Raw genomic sequence first — 12208 nt, 5'->3', positions numbered from 1 at the left:
ATTGTAAGGTACTGTTTCATAAAATTTTAATTTTAACTATAAAAATTGTGATTCTAATTTTTGTTTCCTTATAGTTTTTATAGTCGTGCTTTTGAGAAGATGTTTCAACAATGTTTGGAATTACCCTCTCAGTCAAGATACTCAATTGCATTCCCACTACTTTGCACTCATTTTATGAGTTGCACACATGAACTGTGTCCAGAAGAGGTAATTTCAGAGTAGTATTGCGATTTATATGGTATGCAGAATAAACTACTCTAAACATAAAGCTGACCAAATGTTCACAAAGACTCACAAAGTTCTAATTATCTAATCTAGCTGCCCACTTAATGCATCTCTATGCAGAATCAGAAGAGTGCTTGAATAGATATATGATATAGACATAATATCTATTTGAATGATCAGATAAATATACATACATGTTTATAAGAACATATCATAAAGTCACTTGGAATTACCTTTATTAAAATAAATAGTGAGTCAGGTATTAATATTTATGGTAAAGTTATATAGTGATTGATTTTTGAATGCTTAGTTTTCCTCTGAAACGCTCATTGAAAAGACTTGAAAGTTGTAGAGATTACTGACTAAACAAACATTTCAAAGAGGAATTTCACTGACTTGTCAATATAATTGATACAGTAAGCAAAATCCAGATTTGCTGGTATTTGTAATATATTCACATATAGGCACACACAGTTACTGAGTAATTGAACTACTCAGTTTTACAGATACCAAGTATCTATCAAAAATGTACTCAGTATTTCTTCTAATCTTTCAAGAAGAAATATCACTTTGTGAGTATGGTAAGACTATATATTAAAATTAAATAGTATTTTAAAAAATAATTTAACTTAGTCTTGAATCCCTTTACTTAGAGCTGCAGAACTTGTAGAAAAGAAACTTACAAATAGCAGCATTATTATTATCTTTAAGCATTAGGTAGTATCTATTGCAGATTGTTTTTCAGCATTCCATTGGAAGCAGACTCAGACAGAAATTAGCCTGCAGGAAGTTTATTAGGGAGTGCTTTTAAGATTAATACCTGTGAGGATATAATACCACCAATTTTAATAGATTTGTAGATTTTTTACAATTAAAAGATTTTTTCCCCCAATCATGACACCTAAGATATACTGTCAGTTTTTCCTCACCATCATCCTTCCCATTAATTACCCATCAAGTCCTCTTAATTTTATTTGTGTGGTATATTGTAGTTCAGCTTTTCAGTGTTTTTCATCTGTACTGCTAAATAATTTTTCTTCCTTCAATATCTGCCTTAAAGACTAACACAATGCCACCAGAGTGCCTCTTTCCTTCTTAAAGAACCATCAGTGGTTCTCCATTGCATATGGAGAAAGTAAAAATTTAAAATCGTCAACAATTTGATCTCTACCCCCATTCTTTTTTTTTCTTTTGTTTTTTTGTCTTTAAGAAAAATACATATATAAACATAAAAATGTCATTTTAAGTATTTTAAAATGTATAGTTCAGTGACATTAATTACCTTTACAGTGTTGTGCAACCTCACCACTGTTCATTTCTAAAACTTTCATCACCCCAACCAGAGACTCTGTATACCCTTAAGCAATAGCTCCCCATCCTTCAGCATTCCATTGGAATGGTATACTCCAGTCTGCTTTCTGTCTCTATGAATTTGCCTCTTCTAGAGAGTTCATATAAGTGGAATCATACAGTGTTTGTCCCTTTGTGTCTGGCCTATTTCATTTAATGTACTGTTTCAAGGCTCATCCGTGTTATAGATATATCAGAACTTTCTTTTTATGAATGATAATAATCCATTGTATGTATATATCACATTTTGTTTATCCACTATATACTCACAGTCTTCTACTTTCCACTCCCTACTGTAACTATCCCACCTTAGGTAAACTGTACTAATTTACTAGTCTACTTTTTGGCATCTTAGAGGCTTTTTCCTCATACATAAAATTCATTTCACTGCACCTCTACCTGTCGTACTCTTACTTTTTCTTCAATGATCAGCTTAAATCCACCTCCTCCAAAAAGGTTTTCAGCATTGCTCCAGTTAAAATCTGTCCCTCCTTTACCATATTTTCATAGCACTTTCATCATTATTTTATCTATCGTCATCTAACCCGTAGCATTTATTTTAATGTTTCTACCTCATTTTGTTGGTAAAGTTATGGTTCCCTAATGGGGTAAGACTCAGTTCTTACCAAATAATTACAACAGGTAATTAATAGTGTGTTTATATTTATATAGAACCATAGAATTTATACAGCATTTCTCATCTTTTGTTGCATTTGATTATTACAACAAAGTAACAGCATAGTCAGAACTACTGATAATTTCTGGTGGACTGATGTTTTTTTTCTCCCTATATTCATATAGCTAGTAAGGGGTACTATTCTGTTTTTCATTTAGCTAACTTGTTAAAGCCTGTTATATTCCAGCTGTGCCTTCTTAAACCTGTGATTGAAAGGATGCAAAGACACAGTCTTTACCCTAGACAAATCCGTGATCTGATGATCTGTGTTGTGGTAGAAATATACATGGGGCACTCTGGGAACGTTGAGGGAATTCATCTAAGGGTGATGAGGGAATTCACCTAAGGGTGAGGATAGAGTAAGTTGGTGTGCACAGTTAATAGTTCTCAGTGCAATCTTGCTTTGTAATTTTAGTTTTAGCCATTCATCTCATTTAGATCAGAAAGGTTATAGAAAAGGCCTCTAGAACAACTTCTTAATGCTGAGGCTTTATTTTAAGCTGTAGTTCTTACAGTGAATTTGAAGAAAGATGGTACCTTTTGAACTAGATTTGAAATTCACACCCTCCTGGGTCAGCAGGATTCCCAGATAATGGTAGCCAGTACTAATGAGAAACTAATTATCGTGTTGCTGTAACTGTACCATCCAGTAGAGTAGCTCACTCATCTTTTCCAGTTTCATTGTTTAAAAATCTTCCATATGCGAATGTCTCCTAAATCTATGTCTGCAGCCCACACCTTTCCCTTCGAGTTAGATTTTCTCTGTATCCTGCTGCAACTTAGGTATTTTTAACCATCTGAAGTGTAACATGTCCAGAATAGAATTACTGATTTTCCACATCCACCCCAACTTGAAGCCTTTCTGTTTTTGGCTCTGCCTTTATATATGTTTATATATTCAGACTCCTGCCTCTTCTCACCCTTGAACAAGCCACATCATCTTTTGCCTGGATGATTGTTATTGTCTCCTAAGTGGTCTCTTTGCTTCTGCCATTATCCTCTGTTTTCAGCACAGAGCCAGAGTTAAGAAATCTTAGTACTGTTTTCTTTCCAGTCTTAGCATTTTTGAGCCATTGAAGAGAAGTAGTGAAATCAGATCTGTATTTTAAATAAGTTAGTCTAGTAAGTGTGAAGCAATGCTAGTTCAGTGTTCTTTTTTTCCGGAAGAAGGGATAGCAAGGGATACGTTTTATCTTTCAGGAGTCAGAGTCTGGTTAAATAAAACACAAATGTTTATAATTTGAAATTTTTCCTTAAAGTGAACCATTATTTAATTGTATCTGGTCTGTAGATCCCTTTAGGTTTTGCTTCCTATTCAAGTTTTAAAGGGCATTTTAAATAAAATACATTATAAGGTAGCATGGTACATCTAGAAACAGTTATTTTACATGTTTAAGTATTTTCATATTCTTTTATATTATCTTACATTTATTTCAGCATAGAAATAATGTTTGTAATGTCTGCATATGTTTGTTATATAATTATGGAAGATCAGGGAAAGAAAACTTATAAAAATCTGTCTCCAGAAACTAACACAACATTTTAAATCAACTATACTCCAATAGAAATTTTTTTAAAAGCTGTCTCTTTGTAAGTATTGCAAATGTATAGTGCAAAGTTGTACAGCATTATATACTCAACATTCCAGTTACCATTGACAAGAAAAACCCATTAAACTATTGCAACACCCACCAAAACTAAAATGATACGGAATTCTGTAGCTAGAGATAGATAGATTTGAGTGAGTGTATGTATCTACATATATGTATATAATTTCCCAAACGTTAGATATAATATTCTTTTTTTCCCCTGTTGTGTTCAGAAAATGCATTCATGGTCAGCTTTTTTTTCTCTTCTGGGATAGGGAGTTTGATTTTAGAGAGTTGAATGCCTTGTGAATTTGTTTGTTTTACTGAGTTGATTTCTAATGATTTTATTTAAATATTTTAACATTTCTTTTCTGTTTATACACTACAAAATTCTATGTTTTCAAGATTTTTATGTATATATATATATATATATATACACACACACACACACACACACACACACACACGTGTGTGTGTGTATAATCAGGTGAGATCAGAAAATATAACTCTAAATCTGATCTTTCATATTGTGTTTGATATTTTATTATTTAAGAACTGGATATAGGACATTGGAATTTGAAAATTAACAGTTTTTCATGTTAAGGCAGACACTGGTCCTTTCAGATTCCTTGCAATCATAATTGTATAATCACCAGGTACTTATTTTATGTCAGTTGTGTGCAAATACAATATGGTGGTAGGTTAGTTGTTAAAAGAGATAAAAGAAATCTATAACATCTCCCATCCTCACTCCTTATTGTAGAATAGACTTGAACCTTATTTTCCATGTTTATTTAAAAAGTGTTTTAATTCAAACTACTTTCTTATAGTTTTTATTATTGTTGTTACTGTTTTGCTTTAACAGAGACATCATATTGGAGATCGCAGTCTTTCCTTATGTAATATGTTCCTCGATGAAATGGCCAAACAAGCTAGAAATCTCATCACTGATATTTGCACGGAACAGTGTACTCTTAGTGACCAGGTGATAATTTAAATGTTTCCTTACAGATAGGAAAATTGTGTAGGAAGGCAAGAAAATGATCTCTTAGCTAGTTTTTTTTTTTCCTTTTTTTAATTTTATTCTCACACTCTCAGTAAATCTCATTACGTTGTGAAGCTCCATTATTAGGTTTTTTAAAAATTCCCTCCGTCCTTAGGATTACAGTTTAAAATTAAGCTTCTAGCTTGGCATTCAAGTCCCTTCCTAAGGCAGCTCAAACCACTCTAACCTGTACTTTATACTCCACTACCTAGTCATTCTAACTAGATTCTGAACACATCATGTCCTATCATAGTCTTGGTCTTCATAGGCCATTTTCCTTTCAGTAAAATGTTCTTTCTTATTCCTCATTTGCCTGGTATTTTTTAACTTGTCCTTTAACTGTAGCTTTGATTATAACTACCTCTATGAAGTGTTTCTTCACACAAGATTTACCTGTTTCTGTTTTTCACCAAGCTGAGTGGGCTCTCCAAGCTGGCTAGGTAAACTCTACATCTCACTTATTACCTCTCTTCTTAGTGCTAGCATGATATTTGCCACATAGTCTGGATTTAGCTAAGGTTTGTTTCAGTAGTTAATGTTTTCAAAGTAATTGGTTTGTATGATTTCATTTCTTTTTAAATTCAGTTGCTGCCCAAGCATTGTGCCAAAACCATCAGTCAAGCAGTGAATAAGAAGTCAAAAAAACAGACTGGTAAGAAAGGGGAACCTGAAAGGGAAAAACCAGGAGTTGAGAGCATGAGGAAAAACAGGCTGGTAGTGACCAAGTAAGCCATCCACTATTGTATCTTTTTGTTATAGGTAGAGGAGTTTTTTTTCATTTTTTGTATGGCATTAGTACTGAGGAAATGCTGGTAATTGTAAATTCTTCATTTCCCAGTTGTTAATTTTTTTGACCTTTATGAACTTGATTAGCCAGTTAGTGCTTATTTCATCTCAAAATACATATTTTGGATTTTTGAAGAAAATACATGTAATAGATGTCATTTGTCTTTATATGTTGAATATTGAAGGCCAAGAATCTGTCTAAAGATTTGGGGGGGAATACTATAAGCAGTCTATGATTTTCAGTTTATTTAAAATCAGATGTCTGACACTACTTTGGCATCTTGTCATATATTAGAAAATACTTGATGTCCTTCTTTTTTAATGGGTGTATTAGACTAGATAGCATTCAGTGCTATTTGTTTGTTTGTAGGGGAGGTATAGATGAGCAATAGTAGGTGAATATTTTTTGTTTAAAGTAAATTGCCTACTTCCTTGCTTCCTATGTTGAGCAAGCTATTGGCCATTTTGTAGACAGCTTTCTTTCTCCAGAACAGAAAGTACAGCAGGAGTTGGAAATGATTCTTTATGAGTGCAGAATAAGCTCTTTCTTGTATATTAAGTCAATATAGTCATCATCTGAATGAAGAAACAAATGAATGATGCTATCTTTAGAAAATTGCTCTCAAAGGTTAGTGATACCTAATCTAGAGATTTTGAACTTGTCAGTTCAGATCTTAAGAGAGAAAAAATCAATTTTGCAGTTATTATTCCCAAATAAAGTCTGATATGTTTATAAAATGAATTTTGTATTGCTGTGATGAAATGCTAAAAAAAATTTTTAATTTACTGTTCAATAATATTTTTTCAGCCTTGATAAATTGCACACTGCACTTTCTGAGTTGTGTTTCTCTATAAATTATGTACCAAACATGGTGGTTTGGGAACATACCTTTACCCCACGAGAATATTTGACTTCTCATCTGGAAATCCGCTTTACTAAGTAAGAAAGAGTATAAACTGTTTTTGTTTGTTGGTTTAGTTAATGAGTTTGTTATATTTATTCTTCATCTCTATGCAATGTTTACTTTTATGAGGGAAAGCATTAGTAGAAATCGTATATAAATGGTATATAAATTAGCAGAAACGGTAGTACAAAAAATAATGAACTGGGAAGTATAAAGAATAGTGAACTGGGAATTACTTAAATTACCCAGATTCTTATCCCATATTTATTAACTAGTTGCAACACTGGACAAGCCAGTTAATCTCTGTGAGTCTTAACTTCCTTGTAAGAAAAAGGGAGAAGATTGGAGCAAATCAGTGTACTTCAGCGGGCAGGTGGCAACCCAGTAGGATCATGAAATCAGTTTAGAAGGTTGTAATCAATATTTGAAGGAAGAAAGAAGAGGGAGGGAAGTAAAGAAGGAAGAAGAAATAGGAAAAAAATCAGTGCATTGCATGTAGTAAGTAGAAATACTGCTTCATGAAACTGTTTATATATGTGTGTAGTGTGTTGTGATGCTAGATACATATCTTATAGTGGATCACAGTCAAATGTGTGAAAACCTCAGGACTAGATGAACACTTAAGTCTTGTGAATTCCAACGTATGCTGTTATGCCAGTAGAATTCTAGACTCTTGAGGCGCTCAATTCTAATTACTTTTATAAGTTATATATATGTTTCTTGAAATGATATTTTATGTAACAAGTCAGAAATCTTTTAATTTTGTAAATATTGCTTCAGCCTTTTTCTAAAATTACACACTTATTTATTAAAGAAAATATTGATTCAACATGTTTTTCTTGAAGGCCTTAAGGCAATTTATGAAACAAAATTTTGCCAAAGGTTTTTCAAAAAGTTTGGCAAAAGGTTGTAGTCACTAACAAGTGTCTGTGCCATATGCATAACATTGTGTTTGTTAAGTACTATGAGTAGTAATGAAACGGTATAAAGCTTAGAGCTTCGACAATTATAGAACAAAATAGAATATTTAAATGGGCAGTAAATTGAGTGTTAAGTCATCAGCTGAGAAGAGTCCGGTGTTGAGCAAAGACTATCTTTTGCTCTCCTTTAGTAAGGTAGGCATCCTGAGAGTGAAACCCAGACTGCTCCAGTATTTAGACCGAAGGGACATTACGCCTTCTGGTATTTATGGCTCTCAACTGGGTGGGGTAGGGAGTGGTGGGTGGAAGGTAGGGTTCAGTTTACAGCTCCCTTGTTTTCCTTCTGTAAACAGTCTGGTCCGTTAATCCAAGGAGAAGCAGATGTTCTTTTTACCAAACATCTACTTAGTGATCAGGATCAAGGCAAGGCTATATAAACTTGTTTACCTGGGAAAGATTTTTATGCCAGGACAAATAGCTTGTGAGTATTAGTTTGTTGATTTTTACTGATCACTTGAGCACAATCTTAGGACTTAGGGACTGTGTACAAGGATAGCAGTTTTTGTCTTGAGTTGTTCTTCTGGGACTGTCACTAGTGATGGGGTTTGTCTGGTGTCTTTAAGGATTCATCCTTACAAATACAAGTCTAAGATCTTTGTAAATCTAATGCTCAGGGAGTTTTAAAGAAGGTGGCTAATGTGGGAAAAGATCGTTTAGGAAAGTATTTTCAACATTTGTTTCCTTTTAGGCTTATACAGTTTCTTGGGATATAAACCAAACAGATCTGTGTTTTATGTGGTGTGAGTGATTATTGTACAATAAAGCTTTTGTTGTTGTTGCCATGCTTTGATTGTCATGCATTTTGTTGAGAGGTAGCACTAAGTCAGGCAGATGTGGGGTCAAATCCTAGACCCACCACTTCCAAACAAAGTGACCTTGAGCAGTTTACTTGAATTCTGCACCTTAGTTTTTTTTTTTCCCCCTCTATGCAATGGTGGTGATAACTGCATAGTAGGGTTATTAAATACGAAGACTGTAGGTAATATATATAAAGCCTAAAAAACTACTGGCACATAACAGTGCCAAAGGAATTCAGGCTATGGACTAAATAGTCCACTGTACTTGCTGGAGACAACATATCATGTTAAAGGAATTTTTTAAACCTCTTTATTCTTAAATCATTTTTATTACTGATGCCCTTAGTATTTTTTTTTAATCACTTGCATTCCCATTTCATTATACCTTTTAGGTATATATTCTTTTTTAAAGTTGTTTCTGTGAGATAAACGTAGTAGTAATTTCATGAATTTGTAACAAAGTGTATTTAAAATTTCATTGCTTATTTAATATTAGAGATCAGTAGATTGAATGGCCTGTTTATATAGATACAACAATTAGAACTTTTTAATTCGTTTTTTACCTGCCCCCGCCCCCAGGTCAATTGTTGGAATGACTATGTATAATCAAGCAACACAGGAAATTGCAAAACCATCAGAGCTTCTAACAAGCGTAAGAGCATACATGACTGTACTCCAGTCAATAGAAAACTATGTGCAAATTGATATTACAAGAGTATTTAATAATGTGCTTCTTCAACAAACACAACATTTAGACAGTCATGGAGAGCCAACCATTACAAGTCTGTACACAAATTGGTAAGGAACATATATAGAAATTTGGAGTGATATAAAGTTTCTTTGTAATGAATGAGTTATGAAAGTTTTTTTTTTAATGGATAATTGCTCATTCATATTATTAGTCAACTTTAAAATTATATGCAGGAATGTATACCATAATAAATTTTGAATTAATTTCTCCATTTGTAAATTTACTTTTTGCCTTAGGTATCTGGAAACTTTGTTAAGACAAGTCAGCAATGGTCATATAGCTTATTTCCCTGCAATGAAAGCATTTGTGAACTTACCTACGGAAAATGAATTAACATTTAACGCAGAGGAATATTCTGACATATCAGGTGAATAATACTCTGACATGTTTTAGAGAATGAAGAAAGCTTGATTCTTTTGGTTTTGATTCTGTTATTACTATTTTCATTCAGTTATATGGATAATCATACATTGTATCTTAGACTTAGCTTTGCATTTGTGTTCTTATTTATTCTACGGACTTTTCTTAGGGTTTTCCATTAATAATTTGCTTCTTAAAATGTTTGCTCTGTCAAAGTATAAAATTAATTCCATTTCCTTTCAGAAATGAGGTCGTTATCAGAACTGCTAGGCCCATATGGTATGAAGTTCCTAAGTGAAAGCCTTATGTGGCATATTTCATCACAAGTTGCTGAACTTAAGGTAATATAGTCTTTATTGATTTTAGCTTTAAAACATTTCAAGAATATGAGCAGCAAGCCTAGAAGCCTCAGGGAACAAATTTCTCATCTTTAATTTACTTTCTTGTGTTCCTTTCAGTAAGAGATAATAGAATTATGGTCCAGTAATTTAGCTTTTGCCAACTATTTTTTATTTCAGACTGAATAAGCAGATTCTTCTAGAACTGTTTGTATTTTTAGTGCTTCTTTGCCATTTAATATGGTGGGTTGAGTACTATGATGTGATAATAAAAACTAGTCTATTCATATCTATGAGAATTCAAGGTATCTGATGTCCTTAACAGTGCTGCAAGGCCCCTAGAGGATCTGGCCTTCCACTTTTTTTCACCTTTTACACTCCTCCGTCCTGGCTGGCCTACTTGCTATTGTGTCATCTCAAAATACTCTTCACTAAGATACTGTCTTAGCTTGTCTTCTCATGACATTCATGTATTTTCAATTATCAGAATATCCCTCCTTGACCACACTTTTAAAAATAGCAACCATTACTTTTTATTCTTTTTATCCAGCTTTATTTGTATTTTACTGGTGACCTTCCATATCATGCATCTTATGTCACTCACAAGAATAAAAACTCAATTATAAACTGTCTTAAAACCTTGGTGCTAAGTTAGTGTCCAGCACATAGTAGTGCTTGGTAAATATCTGTTGGATTCAAAAATGAAAATAGGTAGCTTTCCTTACTCTTTACTTTGTTCTAGGACTTTTCTAAGCTCTTTATATATTTTTTATTAACTCCTTTAAATCCTTAAGACTGGTATTGTCCCTATTTTACAAATTAGAAAAGTGAGACCAGGAAAGGTTAAGTAACTTGTCCAGGCTCACATGCTAATAAGTGGTGAAACTTTTAATTTGAATCTGTATAGTCTATCTGGCTCCAGAGCTTATACTAGTACCCTACTACACTGTCTTGAGAAATGCAAGAGATCTTAGCAGTCAGCTAACCCACCCTTATCTGATGCCGGAATACACATTTTTCTAGGTGGATGATTTGGTCTTCTTGAAAATGAGACAGTCTTATCAATTACTGCATATCTCTAGTTATGTTAATATCTAAATAGTAATTTTTGATTGGTCCTCATTCTTACATCAAGAGGTAGAGACTGCCTCTAACAAGATGACCCTTCACATATTTAAAAACTTTCATTGGTATTACCTTTCTCTTCCCTAGGTGAAGTATATTCATATTTAGTCTCACTCTCTTCTGTTACAAATTCTATCTTGTTGGTGTCACTTTTAGAGGCTGGTGCCCTGAACTGAGAATAAACTTCAGCTAGAGATCTGAGTAGTGAGGGTGTACCTACTTACCCTGGACACCATACTTACTGATACAGTTTAAGATAGCATCAGCACTTTACATAGCTATACCATGCTGTTTTCAACTTGGAATCAGGTGCCTTTTTTTCCCTTCCCCCTTCCTCCTTCTCCTTTCCTCCTTTCCCCTTCCTTCTTCCCCTCCCCTCTTTTGTTTTCATATACAGACTTGAACCAGGCTTTCTACATCTTATATTTTGTGTGATTTCGTTTTTTAGACCTTTATTGTTGTTCCTTTAATAATTTATCTTGTTAGATATTGTTCATTATTTCTGGATATTTTTTTAGTTCAGATTTTGTCATAGTCTTTCAATAATCCTTTTATAAACTTAACTGTCTTAGCTATGTCCTTAAGTATCAATGTTATCAAATACATTCCTATTCTTTAAAAGAAATGGAAGGAGCTTATGTTTTAACATTTCTCTTTTGTATCTTGGAGTGACCATATTTTCTTTCTCAGATATTAAAATTTAATTTAAAGTTAATGTGATAATAGTATAGTGTTGACTTCTTTTTTAATACTATGAGTTTTCTGACTCTAGTGTTATTTCTTGGCTGGATTCTTTTTCAAATATTTGGTAATATTAAACCTGAGTTAAAAAGCTAGACAAAAGAAACTTTTTGTGTAGGAGCTTAGATTTATTATCTTTGGAGATATATGGGTGTGAATTAGCTTGGGTTTCTCATTGAATGTAGTATACCCCAAAACCAAGATGGTTTAGGATACTAAAACTTTTTTTTCTCTAAAACTTTTGATTTTAGTAATCTGTGTGATTTTCCTTACTTAACTTTTCTTTTTACCTTCATAAAAACTTGCCTATTTTATTAATGATTTAATGTTACTTGTAAGACTTTTAGAAAATCACATGATTATGTTTTGGTATTTAGGGGCTTTTTATTTTTATTTTTTTGCTTCTCAAACACTAAATCCTGATTTAGTTGAGTATTTTTCAGAAGGCTTCTTCATGTGGTCAACGATAAATATGAAAGCTTTACATTTCTAGCATTGTGCCCATTATCATTTAGATTTCTGCAAAACAAAGCTAGTCCT

The 12208-nt window shown here is 33.0% G+C and overlaps 1 protein-coding gene across 2 annotated transcripts in view; it reads left to right on the top strand.

Annotated features, from left to right (window-relative positions):
• NCKAP1 (NCK associated protein 1) overlaps nucleotides 1-12208 on the top strand; it is a 96559-nt gene that overhangs the window by 63141 nt on the left and 21210 nt on the right. For both annotated transcript variants that reach the window (XM_036857470.1, XM_036857471.1), the window contains 7 exons: nucleotides 75-207; nucleotides 4706-4825; nucleotides 5471-5610; nucleotides 6480-6611; nucleotides 8933-9151; nucleotides 9341-9471; nucleotides 9708-9805. In XM_036857470.1, coding sequence (XP_036713365.1) covers nucleotides 75-207; nucleotides 4706-4825; nucleotides 5471-5610; nucleotides 6480-6611; nucleotides 8933-9151; nucleotides 9341-9471; nucleotides 9708-9805 — 973 coding nt within the window. The remainder of the gene's footprint in view (nucleotides 1-74; nucleotides 208-4705; nucleotides 4826-5470; nucleotides 5611-6479; nucleotides 6612-8932; nucleotides 9152-9340; nucleotides 9472-9707; nucleotides 9806-12208) is intronic.

The sequence above is a fragment of the Balaenoptera musculus genome, chromosome 7 (genome assembly GCF_009873245.2).
Source record: "Balaenoptera musculus isolate JJ_BM4_2016_0621 chromosome 7, mBalMus1.pri.v3, whole genome shotgun sequence".
Classification (NCBI taxonomy): domain Eukaryota; kingdom Metazoa; phylum Chordata; class Mammalia; order Artiodactyla; family Balaenopteridae; genus Balaenoptera; species Balaenoptera musculus.
This window is presented reverse-complemented; position numbering and strand designations above follow the sequence as displayed.